Source organism: Nyctibius grandis, unplaced genomic scaffold (assembly GCF_013368605.1).
Source record: "Nyctibius grandis isolate bNycGra1 unplaced genomic scaffold, bNycGra1.pri scaffold_116_arrow_ctg1, whole genome shotgun sequence".
NCBI classification, from domain to species: Eukaryota; Metazoa; Chordata; class Aves; order Nyctibiiformes; family Nyctibiidae; genus Nyctibius; species Nyctibius grandis.
The window spans coordinates 37,099-55,115 of NW_027167490.1; the positions used below are offsets into that span (position 1 = coordinate 37,099).

The following is an 18,017-nucleotide window of genomic DNA, read 5'->3' on the forward strand; positions in this document are numbered from 1 at the left end:
ACCTTGGGTGTCCCCCCCCCAAGCACCCTCCACGCAACCACGGCCACAGCTCCAAGCACTTTATTGGGTGGGATGAGGGGGGGGAAGGGGGCGGGGCCACCCATAGGTCACCATGGGGCACCCATGGGTGCCGTGGGTCGCTCTGGGGCACCCATAGGTCTCATGGGGCACTCATGGGTGGTCAAGGATCATCACAAGGTTCAACTAATGTAGACACAAAGCAACCCATGGTCCTCCAAGGTGGTGTAGACCCACCTCCAAGACCCATGGTTGGATGAAGAGCACCTGTGGTTGACCATGGGGCACCCATGGGTGCTGTGGGTCGCTATGGGGCACCTACAGGTCTCATGGAGCACCCATGGGTGGTCAAGGATCACCATGGGGTTCAACTAACGTAGACACAAAGCAAACCATGGTCCTCCAAGGTGGTGTAGACCCACCTCCAAGACCTGTGGTTGGCCATGGAGCACTCATGGGTGCTGGGGGTCGCTCTGGGGCACCCATAGGTCTCATGGAGCACCCATGGGTGGTCAAGGATGACCATGGGGTTCAACTAACGTAGACACAAAGCAAACCATGGTCCTCCAAGGTGGTGTAGACCCACCTCCAAGCCCCATGGTTGGATGAAGAGTGGCCGCCATTGGGCAGGGAGCACCCATGGGTGCCGTGGGTCGCTATGGGGCACCTACAGGTCTCATGGAGCACCCATGGATGGTCAAGGATCATCACAAGGTTCAACTAACGTAGACACAAAGCAAACCATGGTCCTCCAAGGTGGTGTAGATCCACCTCCAAGACCCATGGTTGGATGAAGAGCACCTGTGGTTGACCATGGAGCACCCATGGGTGCTGTGGGTCGCTATGGGGCACCTACAGGTCTCATGGAGCACCCATGGGTGGTCAAGGATCACCATGGGGTTCAACTAACGTAGACACAAAGCAAACCATGGTCCTCCAAGGTGGTGTAGACCCACCTCCAAGACCTGTGGTTGACCATGGAGCACCCATGGGTGCTGTGGGTCGCTATGGGGCACCTACAGGTCTCATGGAGCACCCATGGGTGGTCAAGGATCACCATGGGGTTCAACTAACATAGACACAAAGCAAACCATGGTCCTCCAAGGTGGTGTAGACCCACCTCCAAGACCTGTGGTTGGACAAGCAGCACCCATGGTTGACCATGGAGCACCCATGGGTGCTGGGGGTCGCTCTGGGGCACCCATAGGTCTCATGGGGCACCCACGGGTGGTCAAGGATCACCACGGGGTTCAACTAACGTAGACACAAAGCAAACTGTGGTCCTCCAAGGTGGTGTAGATCCACCTCCAAGACCTGTGGTTGACCATGGAGCACCCATGGGTGACGTGGGTTGCTCTGGGGCACCCATAGGTCTCATGGAGCACCCATGGGTGGTCAAGAATCATCACAAGGTTCAACTAACGTAGACACAAAGCAAACCATGGTCCTCCAAGGTGGTGTAGACCCACCTCCAAGACCCGTGGTTGGACAAAGAGCGGCCGCCGTTGGCCGGGGAGCACCCATGGGTGCTGTGGGTGCTCAGCTGATGTAGACGCGGTGGAAGTCGTGGGCGCCGAAGGCCGCGTTGCACTTGGGACACTTCCGCTGGCGGGTGTCGTAGCGGCTCTTCACGCACTCGAAGCAGAAGACGTGGAAGCACTTGGTGAGGACGGCGTCCTTCTTGCGGGCGTTGCAGCACGGGCAGGTCAGGCGGGCCTGGGGGGGGGACACAAGATGGCCGTCAGCTTCGTGGGGGCACCCATGGGTGCTGCGGGCCCACCCATGGTCTTCTAAACCCACCCATGGTCTTCTAAACCCACCCTGAGGTTCTCCAAACCCAACTTGAGGGCCTACAACCCTACGGGAGATGGTGGAGGGGCAACGGGATGGTGGGACAAGATGGCTGGTGGCTCCGTGGGGTGAGCTGCAGCACCCATGGGTGCTCCAGCACCCACCCAAGGTCCTCCAGCCTCCACCTGAGGTGCTCCAACCCCACCCAAGGTCCTCCAGACCCCACCCAAGGTCCTCCAACATCCACCCGAGGTCCTCCAACCCCACCCAAGGTTCTCCAACTCCCATCTAAAGACCTTCAACCCCACCCAAGGTCCTCCAGCACCCACCCATGGGTCCTCCAACCCCACCCAAGGTCCTCCAAGCCCCACCCAAGGTCCTCCAAGCCCCACCCAAGGTTCTCCAACTCCCACCCAAGGTTCTCCAACCCCACCCAAAGTCCTCCAAGCTCCACACAAGGTTCTCCAACTCCTATCTAAAGACCTCCAACCCCACCCAAGGTCCTCCAACCCCACCCCAAGGTCCTCCAACCTCACCCAAGGTCCTCCAGCACCCACCCATGGGTGCTCTAACCCCACCCAAAGGCCTCCAGCACCCACCCATGGGTCCTCTAACCCCACCCAAAGCCCTCCAGCACCCACCCATGGGTCCTCCAACCCCACCCAAGGTCCTCCAAGGCTACCCGAGGTCCTCCAACTCCCATCTAAAGACCTCCAACCCCACCCAAAGCCCTCCAGCACCCACCCATGGGTCCTCCTACCCCACCCAAGGTCTTCCAACCCCACCCAAGGTCCTCCAGCACCCACCCATGGGTCTTCCAACCCCACCCAAGGTCCTCCAAGACCCACCCGAGGTTCTCCAACTCCCATCTAAAGACCTCCAACCCCACCCAAAGTCCTCCAGCCCCTTCCAAGGTCCTCCAACCCCACCCAATGTCCACCAGCCCCCACCCCAGCACCCATGGGTGCCCCCCCCGCACCCGATACTCCTTGATCTCCTCCTGGAGGATCTGGTCGGCGTCGGCGTAGACCTCCACCTTCCGCTGCTTCTCCAGCTTCCGCCGCAGCCGCGACAGCTCCTCCTGCAGGGGGAGACGCCCTATAGGTGCCCGCAGACCCCATAGGTGCCCATAGACCCCCTATAGGTGCCCACAGACCCCATAGGTGCCCACAGACCCCATAGGTGCCCATAGACGCCCTATAGGTGCCCGTAGACCCCATAGGTGCCCACAGACACCCTATAGGTGCCCATAGACCCCATAGGTGCCCACAGACCCCATAGGTGCCCATAGACACCCTATAGGTGCCCGGAGACCCCGTAGACCCCCACAGACCCCATAGTTGCCCGTAGACCCCATAGGTGCCCATAGACCCCATAGGTGACCATAGGTCCCCATAGACACCCTATAGGTCCCCATGGACCCCTATAGGTCCTCGTAGACCCCATAGGTGCCCACAGACCCCATAGGTGCCCATAGACCCCCCATAGGTGCCCATAGACCCCATAGGTCCTCATAGAACCCCTATAGGTGCCCGCAAACCCCATAGGTGCCCGTAGACCCCATAGGTGCCCACAGACGCCCTATAGGTGCCTGGAGACCCCAGAGGTGCCCACAGACCCCATAGGTGCCCATAGACCCCATAGGTGCCCACAGACCCCAGAGGTCCTCATAGACCCCCTATAGGTGCCCGGACACCCCATAGGTGCCCACAGACCCCATAGACACCCTATAGGTGCCCGTAGACCCCCACAGACCCCATAGGTGCCCATAGACCCCATAGAAACCCACAGACCCCATAGGTCCCCATAGACCCCATAGGTGCCCACAGACCCCATAGGTGCCCGCAGACTCCATAGGTGCCCATAGACACCCTATAGGTGCCCACAGACCCCATAGGTGCCCGTAGACCCCATAAGTGCCCGTAGACACCCTATAGGTGCCCATAGACCCCATAGGTGCCCATAGACCCCATAGGTGCCCATAGACACCCTATAGATGCCCATAGACCCCATAGATGCCCACAGACACCCTATAGGTGCCCATAGACCCCATAGGTGACCATAGGTCCCCACAGACACCCTATAGGTCCCCATGGACCCCTATAGGTCCTTGTAAACCCCATAGGTGCCCATAGACACCCTATAGGTGCCCACAGACCCCATAGGTGTCCATAGACCCCACAGGTGCCCATAGACCCCACAGGTGCCCGTAGACACCCTATAGGTGCCCATAGACCCCATAGGTGCCCACAGACCCCCTATAGGTGCCCATAGACCCCATAGGTGCCCATAGACCCCATAGATGCCCACAGACACCCTATAGGTGCCCACAGACCCCACAGGTGCCCATAGACCCCATAGGTGACCATAGGTCCCCATAGACACCCTATATGTCCCCATGGACCCCTATAGGTCCTCGTAGACCCCATAGGTGCCCATAGACACCCTATAGGTGCCCGTAGACCCCATAGGTGCCCACAGACCCCATAGGTGCCCATAGACCCCATAGACACCCTATAGGTGCCCGTAGACCCCCACAGACCCCATAGGTGCCCACAGACACTCTATAGGTGCCCACAGACCCTATAGGTGCCCATAGACCCCATAGGTCCTTGTAGACCCCCTATAGGTGACCGTAGACCCCATAGACCCCATAGACACCCTATAGGTGCCTGGAGACCCCATAGACACCCTATAGGTGCCTGTAGACCCCATAGGTCCCCATAGACCCCATAGGTGCCCATAGACCCCCTATAGGTGCCCGGAGACCCCCTATAGGTGCCCACAGACCCCATAGGTGCCCGTAGACCCCGTAGGTGCCCGTAGACACCCTATAGGTACCCGTAGACCCCATAGGTGCCCATAGACCCCATAGGTGACCATAGGTGCCCATAGACACCCTATAGGTCCCCATGGACCCCTATAGGTCCTTGTAGACCCCATAGGTGCCTATAGACACCCTATAGGTGCCCACAGACCCCATAGGTGCCCACAGACCCTATAGGTGCCCATAGACCCCATAGGTGCCCATAGGTCCCCCCACCCACCCTATAGCCACCCCCACCCACCCTATAGACCCCATAAGGACCTCCAGCCACCCTCTAGACCCCCCAGGGTGCCCATAATCTTCTCCAGAGTCATCAAACCACCCCATAGGGTCCTCCAACCACCCCATAGGGTCCTCCAACTACCCCATAGGGTCCTCCAACCACCCCATAGGGTGCCCCAGCACCCACCCAGCACCCACAGCGCCCCATAAGGACCTCCCCCACCCACCCCACCCTATAGACCCCATAGGGGACACCCCATACCTGCGCCCTCTTGAGGCTGAGGGACTCCTTGTCCTTGGCCGCCCGGTTCTCGGCGGCGCAGGCCTGGAGCTCCCGGAGACGCCCTTGGACGTGGTCACCTTGCGCCCGAAGGTCCTCGGCCAACTGGGCCGCCTCCACCGCCTGCGCCCAGAGGGGTCACCATGGAGGTGCCACCACCCCAACGTGGAGGTGCCACCACCCCAACGTCAAGGTGCCACCACCTCAACGTCGAGATGACACCACTCCAACATCAAGGTGCCACCACCCCAACGTCAAGGTGCCACCACCTCAACGTCAAGGTCCAACCACCTCAACGTGGAGGTGCCACCACCCCAACGTCAAGGTGACACCACCCCAACGTCAAGGTGACACCACCCCAACGTGTAGGTGACACCACCCCAACATCAAGGTGCCACCACCCCAATGTCAAGGTGCCACCACCCCAACGTGGAGATGACACCACCCCAACGTCAAGGTACCACCACCCCAACATCAAGGTGCCACCACCCCAACGTCGAGGTGCCACCACCTCAACGTCGAGGTGACACCACCCCAACGTCGAGGTGACAACACCTCAACGTGGAGGTGACACCACCCCAACATCGAGGTGACACCACCCCGACGTCGAGGTGACACCACCCCAACATCAAGGTGCCACCACCCCAACGTCAAGGTGCCACCACCCCAACGTCAAGGTGACACCACCCCAACGTCAAGCTGCCACCACCTCAACGTCAAGCTGCCACCACCTCAACGTCGAGATGACACCACCCCAACATCAAGGTGCCACCACCCCAACGTCAAGGTGCCACCACCCCAACGTGGAGGTGCCACCACCCCAACGTGGAGGTGCCACCACCCCAACGTGGAGGTGACACCACCCCAACGTCGAGGTGCCACCACCCCAACATCGAGGTGCCACCACCCCAACATCAAGGTGCCACCATCTCAACATCAAGGTCCAACCACCCCAACGTCAAGGTCCAACCACCTCAACGTCAAGGTCCAACCACCTCAATGTCGAGGTGGCACCACCCCAACGTCAAGGTGCCACCACCCCAATGTCAAGGTGCCACCACCTCAACGTCGAGGTGACACCACCCCAACGTGGAGATGCCACCACCCCAACGTGGAGGTGCCACCACCCCAACGTGGAGGTGCCACCACCCCAATGTTGAGATGCCACCACCCCAACATCAAGGTGCCACCACCCCAACGTGAAGGTGCCACCACCCCAACGTTGAGATGCCACCACCCCAACATCAAGGTGCCACCACCTCAACGTCGAGGTACCACCACCTCAACATCAAGGTGCCACCACCCCAATGTGGAGGTGCCACCACCCCAACGTCGAGGTGCCACCACCCCAACGTCGAGGTGACACCACCCCAATGTCGAGGTGCCACCACCCCAACGTGGAGGTGACACCACCCCAACGTGGAGATGCCACCACCCCAACATCAAGGTGCCACCACCTCAACATCAAGGTGCCACCACCCCAACATCAAGGTGCCACCATCTCAACATCAAGGTCCAACCACCTCAACGTGGAGGTGCCACCACCTCAACGTCAAGGTGACACCACCCCAACGTTGAGATGCCACCACCCCAACGTCAAGGTGCCACCACCCCAACGTTGAGGTGCCACCACCCCAACGTCAAGGTCCAACCACCCCAACGTCAAGGTGCCACCACCCCAACGTGGAGGTGCCACCACCCCGACGTCAAGGTGCCACCACCCCAACGTCAAGGTGCCACCACCCCAACATCAAGGTCCAACCACCCCAACGTCAAGGTCCAACCACCTCAACGTGGAGGTGCCACCACCCCAACATCAAGGTCCAACCACCCCAACGTCAAGGTCCAACCATCCCAACGTGGAGGTGCCACCACCCCAACATCAAGGTGCCACCACCCCAACATCGAGGTGCCACCACCCAACGTCGAGGTGCCACCACCCCACCATCAAGGTCCACCAAGGTCCCCAACCCAACACCAAGTCTTCTTCCCCCCCAACATCTTGGTCATGGCCACCCAGATCTTCTCCTGGCCACCCAGGTCTTCTCCTGGCCACCTGGGTGCCCCCACCCATGGACCTTCGGGTGCCCCCACCCTTGTCCCACCTTCCTCTTGTTGAGCTCCAAGGCCTGGGTGCGCAGGGCCAGCTCCTTCTCCACCGCGGCCAAGCTGCTCTGAAGGCCTCGTTCCTTCTCCTCCAGCTTCTGCACCACCAGCAGTTGGGCGTCCACCTGGGGGACAACCGACCTCCTGGGTCTTCTCATCTTGGACATCCAGGTCTTTATGGACCTGGACATCTGGGTCCCACCTGGTCTGGACACTTGGGTCCTCCACGGACGCCCAGGTCCCACCTGGACCTTCATGGTGAGAAGCTTCTCCACCACCTCAACCTGCTCCACCACCTCAACCTTCTCCACCACCTCAACCTTCTCCATCACCTCAACCTTCTCCACCACCTCAACCTTCTCCAGAACATCTTGAGTTCCTCCAACCCCTCAACCACCTGGGTTCCCATGGCCACCTGGGTCCCACCTGGACCTTCATGGTAAGAACCTTCTTCACCACCTCAACCTGCTCCACCACCTCAACCTTCTCCACCACCTCAACCTGCTCCACCACCTCAACCTTCTCCAGAACATCTTGAGTTCCTCCAGCCCTCTGGGTTCCCATGGCCACCTGGGTCCTCCCTGGCCACCTGGATCCCACCTGGACCTTCATGGTGAGAACCTGCTCCACCACCTCAATCTTCTCCATCACCTCAACCTTCTCCAGAACATCTTGAGTTCCTCCAACCCCTCAACCACCTGGGTTCCCATGGCCACCTGGGTCCCACCTGGACCTTCATGGTGAGAACCTTCTCCACCACCTCAACCTTCTCCATCACCTCAACCTTCTCCACCACCTCAACCTTCTCCATCACCTCAACCTTCTCCACCACCTCAACCTTCTCCAGAACATCTTGAGTTCCTCCAACCCTCCAACCACCTGGGTTCCCATGGCCACCTGGGTCCCACCTGGACCTTCATGGTGAGAACCTTCTTCACCACCTCAACCTTCTCCACCACCTCAACCTGCTCCATCACCTCAACCTTCTCCATCACCTCAACCTTCTCTACCACCTCAACCTTCTCCAGAACATCTTGAGTTCCTCCAACCCCTCAACCACCTGGGTTCCCATGGCCACCTGGATCCCACCTGGACCTTCATGGTGAGAACCTTCTCCACCACCTCAATCTTCTCCACCACCTCAACCTTCTCCAGAACATCTTGAGTTCCTCCAACCCCTCAACCACCTGGGTTCCCATGGCCACCTGGGTCCCACCTGGACCTTCATGGTGAGAACCTTCTCCACCACCTCAACCTTCTCCACCACCTCAACCTTCTCCATCACCTCAACCTTCTCCACCACCTCAACCTGCTCCACCACCTCAACCTGCTCCACCACCTCAACCTGCTCCACCACCTCAACCTGCTCCACGACCTCAACCTGCTCCTGAACATCTTGAGTTCCTCCAGCCCCACAACAACCTGGGTTCCCATGGCCACCTGGGTCCCACCTGGACCTTCATGGTGAGAACCTTCTCCACCACCTCAACCTGCTCCATCACCTCAACCTGCTCCACCACCTCAACCTTCTCCACCACCTCAATCTTCTCCACCACCTCAACCTTCTCCACTACCTCAACCTTCTCCAGAACATCTTGAGTTCCTCCAGCCCTCTGGGTTCCCATGGCCACCTGGGTCCTCCCTGGCCACCTGGATCCCACCTGGACCTTCATGGTGAGAACCTGCTCCACCACCTCAACCTGCTCCACCACCTCAACCTTCTCCATCACCTCAACCTTCTCCACCACCTCAACCTTCTCCAGAACATCTTGAGTTCCTCCAGCCCACAACCACCTGGGTCCTCCCTGGCCACCTGGGTCCTACCTGGACCTTCATGGTGAGAACCTTCTCCACCACCTCAACCTTCTCCATCACCTCAACCTTCTCCAGAACATCTTGAGTTCCTCCAACCCCTCAACCACCTGGGTTCCCATGGCCACCTGGGTCCCACCTGGACCTTCATGGTGAAAACCTTCTCCACCACCTCAACCTTCTCCACCACCTCAACCTTCTCCACCACCTCAACCTTCTCCAGAACATCTTGAGTTCCTCCAGCCCCTCAACCATCTGGGTTCCCCTGGCCACCTGGGTCCACCTGGGCCACCTGGGCCACCCACCTGGGCCTTGAGGGCGAGGACCTGCTCGGCCAACTCGTCCTTCTCCTCGCGCAGGAGCTTGTGGATCTGGTTGGCCTTGATCCTCTCCGACATGAGCTTGAAGTTGGCGTCGTCCTTCTCGCGCAGCTGCTGCAGCAGCCGCAGGTTCTGCTCCTGCATGTCCTCGAAGGCCTGGCCCGTCACGTCCATCTCCGACAGCAGCGCCTCCTCCTCCTGGCCACGCCCACAACATGGCCGCCGGGACGTCATAAGTGACGTCATCACCCAACGCCCAATGACCCACCACGAGATGGGGCCCACCACCCAACCACGACGCCCTTGAGATGCCACAACCTACGTGTGATGTCATAAGATGGGCCTATGAGGCCCATGGACCACGCCCACAACAACATGGCCGCCGTGACGTCATAGTGACATCATAAGTGACGTCATCACCAACCACCCAATGACCCACCACGATCCCCCAGTTTGGCCCCAAAATCCCCCAGTTTGGCCCCAAAATCCCCCAGTTTGACCCAAAATCCCCCAGTTTGGCCCCAAAATCCCCCAGTTTGGCCCTAAAATCCCCCAGTTTGACCCCAAAATCCCCCAGTTTGGCCCCAAAATCCCCCAGTTTGACCCCAAAATCTCCCAGTTTGGCCCCAAATCCCCCAGTTTGACCCAAAATCCCCCAGTTTGACCCAAAATCCCCCAGTTTGACCCAAATCCCCCAGTTTAGCCCCAAAATCCCCCAGTTTGACCCCAAAATCCCCCAGTTTGACCCAAAATCCCCCAGTTTGACCCCAAATCCCCCAGTTTGGCTCCAAAATCTCCCAGTTTGGCCCCAAAATCCCCCAGTTTGACCCTAAAATCCCCCAGTTTGGCCCCCAAATCCCCCCGTTTGGCCCCGCCCCCCCAGGCCCCGCCCCCTCTAGGCCCCGCCCCCCGGTAGCCCCCCCCACCTGTTTGGTAGCCGCCAGCTTGCCGCGCAGGTGCTCGATCTGCTCCTCGCTGTGCCGCAGCCGCCGCAGCGCCTCCTCGTCCGCCAGCTTCTTGCTCTCGCGCCGCTCCCGCTCCTCCAGCTCCCGCGCCCGCGCCCGCAGCTCCTCCGCCTGCCATTTGCATCTCATTAGCATCTCATTAGCATCTCATTAACGTGCTAACACCTCCTAGCACACCGTCGGTGTCATTACCGTGCCCTAACGTGCCATCAGTGTCGGTAGCGTGCCCCACCGCGCCGTTAGTGGTGGTAATGTGCCCTGCCACGCCCTTAGCATGTTGTTAGCGTGCCATTAGCATGTCATTAGCATGCTATCATGCCGTTATCTTGCTGTTATTGCACCATTAGCATGTTATCACATCATTAGCGTGTCATTAGCATGTTAGCGTGCCCTACCATACCATTAGCGTCTTTAGTGTGCCCTAGCATGCAATTAGCGTGTCGTTAGCATGTTACTGTGTTTTTAGTCTGCCATTAGCATGTTGTATCTTAGCAAGTCATTAGCGTGTCATTAGCGTGCCCTGGCATGCCATTAGTGTTATCACGTCACTAGCATGTCATTAGCATGTCGTTACCATGTTAACGTGCCCTAGCATGCCATTAGCGTGGCATTAGTGTTATGTCGTTAGCGTGCCGTTATCATTCCTTTAGCATGTTATTAGCATGTTAGCATGCCGTTAGTGTGCCCCAGCATGCCATTATTGTGTTATCATGCCATTAGCGTGTCATTAACATGTTATCATGTCATTAGCATGTTGTTACTGTGTCATATCGTGTCTTGTTACCGGGTCACAAGAGGTCACGGGGTGGAGTCATGAGGTCATGGAGTGGGGTCATGAGAGGTCATGGCGTGGGGTCACGGGGTGAATTAGTGTGTCCTTAGCGTGCAATTAGCATGTTAGCGTGCCCTAGCATGCCATTAGCGTGCCCTTAGCATGTCGTTACCATGCTAGCGTGCCCTAACATGCCATTTCTGTGCCGTCAGCACGTTATCATGCCGTTATGAGTGTCATTAGCATGCTGTTAGCATGTTATATCATTAGCGTGCCGTTAGCATGCTGTTAGCATGTCATCATGCCATTACCATGCCGGTATCTTATGCTGTTATCTCGCTGTTATCTCGCTGTTATCATACCGTGTCATCACGTCATTAGCATGTCATTAGCATGTCAGCATGCCCTATCATACCGTTATATAGCGTATATATAGCGTGTCGTTAGTGTGTTGTTAGTCTGCCATTAGCATGTCGTTAGCAAGTTAGCATGCTATTAGCATGCCATTAGTATGTTAATGTTGCTAGGATGCCATTAGCATGCCGTTATTGTGCCATTAGCATATCATTAGCATGCTAGCATGCCATTAGTGTGTCGTTAGCATGCAGTAGCATGTCATTAGCATGTTATTATGCCACTATCTCGCTTTTATTGCACCATTAGCGTCTTATCACGTCATTAGCGTGTTGCTAGCGTGCCATTAGCGTGTCGTTAGTGTGTTATCGTGCCATTATCGTGCCGCTAGCATGTTATCATGTCATTACTGTGTCATTAGCGTGTCATTAGCATGCCATTAGCGTGTCGTTAGCACATTATCACACCGTTACCATGCCATAGGCGTGCTGTTAGCATGTTATCACTGTCATCTCGCCATTAGCATGTTACTGTGTCATTAGTGTATCATTAGCATATCATTAGCGTGTCCTTAGCGTGTCGTTAGCGTGTCATTACCATGTTATCACAGCGCTATCATGCCCTTAGCATGTCATCACGCCATTATCTCCCTATTATCGCGCCGTTAGCGCGTTAGCACGTCATTAGCGTGCCGCTAGCGTGTCGTTAGCATGCTATCATGTCATTAGCATGTCGTTAGCATGTCATTAGCGTGTCATTAGCGTGTCATTAGCGTGTCATTAGCATGTTATCACAGCGTTATCATGCCCTTAGCCTGCCCTTAGCATGGTCTCACGCCATTATCTCCCTATTATCGTGCCATTAGTGTGTCATCATGTCATTAGCATGTCATTAGCGTGTCGTTAGCGTGTCATTAGCGTGTCCCTCACCTCGGCCTTGCTCTTCCTCTCGGCCGCCATCAGCTGCACCTTGTCCCGCTGCTCCTTGGGCGCCGACTTGTACATGTCCAGCAGCAGCTTCATCTCCTTCTGGCTCTCCTGCGCCTTCCTGCCCCGCCCCCCTCATTTGCATCTCATTTGCATAGCGCCCCTTCACACGCACACCCGCACCCCCGTAGCTCCCCTAATGACCCCCAATACCCCCCCCAAACCCCCCTTAACTGCCCCCCCCGCCACCCAAATCACCCCCCCCAAGTACCCCACGGCCCTTTAACTGCCCCCAGCCCCCCCATAACTGCCCCCAGCCCCCCCATAACTGCCCCCAGCCCCCCTATAACAGCCCCCAGCCCCCCCATAACTGCCCCAGCCCCCCCAAAACAGCCCCCAGACCCCTTTATAACAGCCCCCAGACCCCCCATAACTGCCCCTAACCCCCCCAAAACCCCCCATAACAACCCCCAGCCCCCCTATAACAACCCCAAGACCCCCCATAATTGCCCCCAGCCCCCCCATAACTGCCCCAACCCCCCCATAACTGCCCCCAGCCCCCCAAAACAGCCCCCAACCCCCCTATAACAGCCCCCAACCCCCCCCAGGACCCCCATAACTGCCCCCAGCCCCCCCATAACTGCCCCCAGACCCTCCATAACTGCCCCCAGACCCCCTTATAACAACCCCAAGACCCCCCATAACAGCCCCCAACCCCCCCAAACTCCCCCCAGCCCCCCCATAACTGCCCCCAACCCCCCCATAACTGCCCCAAGACCCCCTATAACAGCCCCCAACCCCCCCCCCGGACCCCCATAACTGCCCCCAACCCCCCCCAGCCCCACATAACAGCCCCCAGCCCCCCATAACTGCCCCCAGCCCCCCCTCAAGACCCCCCATAACAGCCCCCAGCCCCCCTCAAGACCCCTCATAACTGCCCCCAGCCCCCCCAAGACCCCCCATAACTGCCCCCAGCCCCCCCATAACAACCCCAAAACCCCCCATAACAACCCCAGACCCTCCATAACAGCCCCCAGCCCCCCCATAACAGCCCCCAGCCCCCCCATAACAACCCCAAGACCCTCTATAACAGCCCCCAACCCCCCTCAAGACCCCCCATAACTACCCCCAGCCCCCCTATAACTGGCCCCAGCCCCCCCATAACTGCCCCCAGCGCCTCCATAACTCCCCCAAGACCCCCCATAACTACCCCCAGCCCCCCCATAACTGCCCCCAGCCCCCCATAACTGCCCCCAACCCCCCCTCAAAGCCCCCATAACTGCCCCCAGCCCCCCCATAACTGCCCCCAGACCCCCTATAACTGCCCCCAACCCCCCTATAACAACCTCCAGCCCCCCATACCAGCCCCCAACCCCCAAGACCCCCATAACTGCCCCCAGTCCCCCATACCAGCCCCCAGCCCCCCCATAACTGCCCCCAACCCCCTCAAGACCCCCTATAACTGCCCCCACCCCCCCCATAACAGCCCCCAGCACCCCATAACTGCCCCCAGACCCCCTATAACAGCTCCCAACCCCCAAGACCCCCATAACAACCCCCAGCCCCCCCATAACAACCCCAAGACCCCCCATAACTACCCCCAGCCCCCCCATAACAGCCCCCAGCCCCCCATAACTGCCCCCAACCCCCCTATAACAACCCCAAGACCCCCTATAACTGCCCCCAGCCCCCCGATAACTGCCCCTAACCCCCCCAAAACCCCCCATAACAACCCCCAGCCCCCCCATAACAACCCCAAGACCCCCACATAACTGCCCCCAGCCCCCCTATAACTGCCCCCAACCCCCCATAACAACCCCAACACCCCCATAACAGCCCCCAGCTCCCCCATAACTGCCCCTAGCCCCCCCGAAAACCCCCCATAACAACCTCCAGCCCCCCCATAACAACCCCAAGACCCCCCATAACTGCCCCCAGCCCCCCCATAACTGCCCCCAGACCCTCCATAACTTCCCCAGACCCCCTTATAACAACCCCAAGACCCCCCATAACTGCCCCCAATCCCCCATAACTGCCCCCAACCCCCCCCAGGACCCCCATAACTGCCCCCAGCCCCTCCATAACAGCCCCCAGACCCCCCATAACAGCCCCCAGACCCCCCATAACTGCCCCCAACCCCCCCAGGATCCCCCATAACTGCCCCCAGCCCCCCCATAACTGCCCCCAGCCCCCCCATAACTGCCCCCAGCCCCCCCCCCCTCACTTGAGCTCCCCCCGCAGCTGCTTGAGGACCTCCGAGTCCTTCTTCTTGCCCTCCTCGGGGGGTCCCTTGGGGCGGTCGCGCTCCCGCAGCCGTTCCCGCTCCCTCTCGGGCCCCCCCCGGGACGCCCCGGGGCGGGGGGGGGGGTGGGGGGGGCCCCGGGGGGGGCTCCTTAAGGCGGGGGGTGTGGGGGGGGAGGGGCTGGGTGGGGGGGGGAGGGGCAGGGGTGGGGGTTGGGGTGGGGGTGGGCTCGTCGTCGTCGCGCCGCTGCGGGGGGGGGGAGGGGGGCGTCGGGGGGGGGCGGGTGTCATGGCCGCCTCGCGCTTGGGGTCCGGGGGGGCGGGGCCTGGCGGGGCTCCGCCCTCTTCTTCTTTCAGGGGGGCGGGGGCTGAGGAGGCTCCGCCCCCAGGGCCAGGGGGGTCCTCCGGGGGGGTGGGAGCTGCTGGGGGGGGGGGAGGGGGCGGGGCGGGGCCCTGAGGGGGCGGGGCGGTGGGCTGAGGGGGCGGGGCGCCGCTGGCTTGGAGGCGGAGCTAGAGGGGAGGGGGCGGAGTCAGCGGGTGGCGTTGCCCTTTTAAGAGACACCCACCCTCCCAAGCCCCACCCACTCACGTGTGGCCCTTTTAAGGCCACGCCCACTTATGGGACACACCCCACCCAGGCCCCGCCCTCCTCCCCACAAGCTCCGCCCCCTTGGTGGGCCCCACCCCCTCATTGATGTCATTGCCCCTTTAAGAGCTGCCACAGCCGCTTAGCCCCGCCCCTTAAAGGGGCCACGCCCCCCTCAACCCTTAAAGGGGCAACACCCTTGGAGGCCCCACCCCCTTAAAGGGGCCACACCCTCTTAGCCCCGCCCCTTAAAGGGGCCACGCCCCCTCATCCCTTAAAGGGGCAATACCCTTGGAGGCCCCACCCCCTCACTCTTAAAGGGGCCACACCCCTGGAGGCCCCACCCTCTTAAAGGGGCCACACCATTGGAGACCCCACCCTCTTAAAGGGGCACACCCTCTTAGCCCCACCCCTTAAAGGGGCCACACCCCTGGAGGCCCCACTTTCTTAAAGGGGCCACACCCTTGGAGGCCCCACCCCTTAAAGGGGCAATACCCTTGGAGGCCCCACCCCCTCACTCTTAAAGGGGACACACCCCTGGAGGCCCCACCCTCTTAAAGGGGCCACACCTCTGGGGGCCCCACCCCCTTAAAGGGGCCACACCCCTGGAGGCCCCACCCTCTTAAAGGGGCCACACCATTGGAGACCCCACCCTCTTAAAGGGGCCACACCCTCTTAGCCCCACCCCTTAAAGGGGCCACACCCCTGGAGGCCCCACCCTCTTAAAGGGGCCACACCCTTGGAGGCCCCACCCCTTAAAGGGGCAATACCCTTGGAGGCCCCATCCTCTTAAAGGGGCCACACCCTTGGAGGTCCCACCCCTTAAAGGGGCCACACCCTTGGAGGTCCCACCCCTTAAAGTGGCCACACCCTCTTAGCCCCGCCCTCTTAAAGGGGTCACGCCGCCAAACCCTCATCATTAGGGTGGGCCTAGAACTGCCACGCCCCCTCCTCTTAAAGGGGCCACGCCCTTAGAGGCCCCACCCCCTTAAAGGGGCCACACCCTTAGAGGCCCCGCCCCCTCCCCACGCCCCCCCACCTCTTAAAGGGGCAATGCCACCACCTCCTCATTGACCACTGACGTGGGGGGGGGGTCCGGTTTGCCCCGCCCCTTCTTAAAGGGACCACACCCCCTCGAGGCCCCGCCCCTCCCCGGAGGCCCCGCCCCCTCCGGAAGCCCCGCCCACCTTGTTGATCTCGGCCTGCACCTCCCGCAGCTTCCGCTTGTAGCGCTGGACATCGCCCTTGAGCTGGTGGTTGTGGTTCTGGAGGCTGGAGATGAGGTGGCGCATCTCCCGGTTGATGGGACCTGGGGGTGGGTGGGGGGCACCCAGGTGACCCACGGAGCCACCCAGGGGCACCCAACCCACCATGGAGCTCCAGGAGAACCATCCCAGAGCACCCAACCCACCATGGAGATCCAGGAGGACCATCCCAGAGCACCCAACCCACCATGGAGGCCCATCCCAGAGCACCCAACCCACCATGGAGCTCCAGGAGGACCATGCCAGAGCACCCAACTCACCATGGAGGCCCAGGAGGACCATCCCAGAGCACCCAACCCACCATGGAGCTCCAGGAGGACCTTCCCAGAGCACCCAACCCACCATGGAGCTCCAGGAGGACCATCCCAGAGCACCCAACCCACCATGGAGGCCCATCCCAGAGCACCCAACCCACCATGGAGCTCCAGGAGGACCATCCCAGAGCACCCAACCCACCATGAAGATCTCAGAAGACCATCCTAGAGCACCCAACCCACCATGAAGGTCTACAAGGACCATCTCAGAGCGCCCCCACCCCCCACCGTGGTCCTCCCTGGGGGTTTGGTGGCCCCGGTGGGTGGAGGTCCCAGGAGGTCTCACCCGCCTGCTCGTTGGCCGCCAGGTTCTGCTCGAACTCGATGCGCAGCATCTCGTACTCCTTGCGGACCTGGGCCAAGGTGTCCTCCAGCTGGATGACCTCGGTGCGCAGGCGCTTCTGCACCCCCAGCTCGTCGCTCTGGGGAGGACATGGAAGATGTGGAGAAGATGGAGGACATGGAGGACGTGGAGAACATGGAGGACATGGAAGATGTGGAGAACATGGAGGACATAGAGAACATGGAGGACATGGAGAACGTGGAGAACATGGAGAACGTGGAGAACATGGAAGATGTGGGGGACGTGGGGGACGTGGGGGACGTGGGGGACGTGGGGGACGTGGAGAACATGGAAGATGTGGAGGACATGGAGGATGTGGAGGACATGGAGGATGTGGAGAACGTGGAGGAGGTGGAGGACGTGGGGGACGAGAAGGACGTGGAGGACGTGGAGGACGTGGGGACGTGGGGGACGTGGGGGACGTGGGGGACGTGGGGGACGTGGGGGACATGGAGAACATGGAAGATGTGGAGGACGTGGAGGACGTGGAGGAGATGGAGGACGTGGAGGACGTGGAGGACGTGGAGGACGTGGAGGACATGGAGACCGTGGAGGACGTGGAAGATGTGGAGGACATGGAGACCGTGGAGGACGTGGAGGACGTGGAAGATGTGGAGGACGTGGAGGACATGGAGACCGTGGAGGACGTGGGGGACGAGAAGGACATGGAGAACATGGTGGACATGTTGGCCTCCATGACGTCCCATGACCTCCATGACACCCCAGGGAGCCCCAAGGACCCTTGTGACACCTTGGGGACACCTTGACCCACCTCCATGTTCTCCATGAGATTGAGGCGGCCATCTTGGATGGCCAACAGTTGGCCACCATGACGTCCCATGACCTCCACGTCCAACAGGACACCCCAGGGAGCC

The 18,017-nt window shown here is 60.2% G+C and overlaps 1 protein-coding gene across 1 annotated transcript; it reads right to left on the reverse strand.

The window, feature by feature from the left end:
* Nucleotides 1-44: 44 nt before the first annotated feature.
* On the reverse strand, nt 45-17,593 carry LOC137677278 (E3 ubiquitin-protein ligase BRE1B-like). The gene is made up of 10 exons (XM_068424566.1): nt 17,086-17,593; nt 16,408-16,529; nt 14,618-15,144; nt 12,397-12,514; nt 10,303-10,452; nt 9,362-9,574; nt 7,244-7,369; nt 5,121-5,261; nt 2,789-2,890; nt 45-1,734 (listed from the first exon to the last, which is right to left on the reverse strand). The coding sequence occupies exons 1-10, from the start codon at nt 17,591-17,593 to the stop codon at nt 1,558-1,560; spliced, it is 2,184 nt and encodes a 727-aa protein (XP_068280667.1). The 3' UTR covers nt 45-1,557.
* Nucleotides 17,594-18,017: the final 424 nt, after the last annotated feature.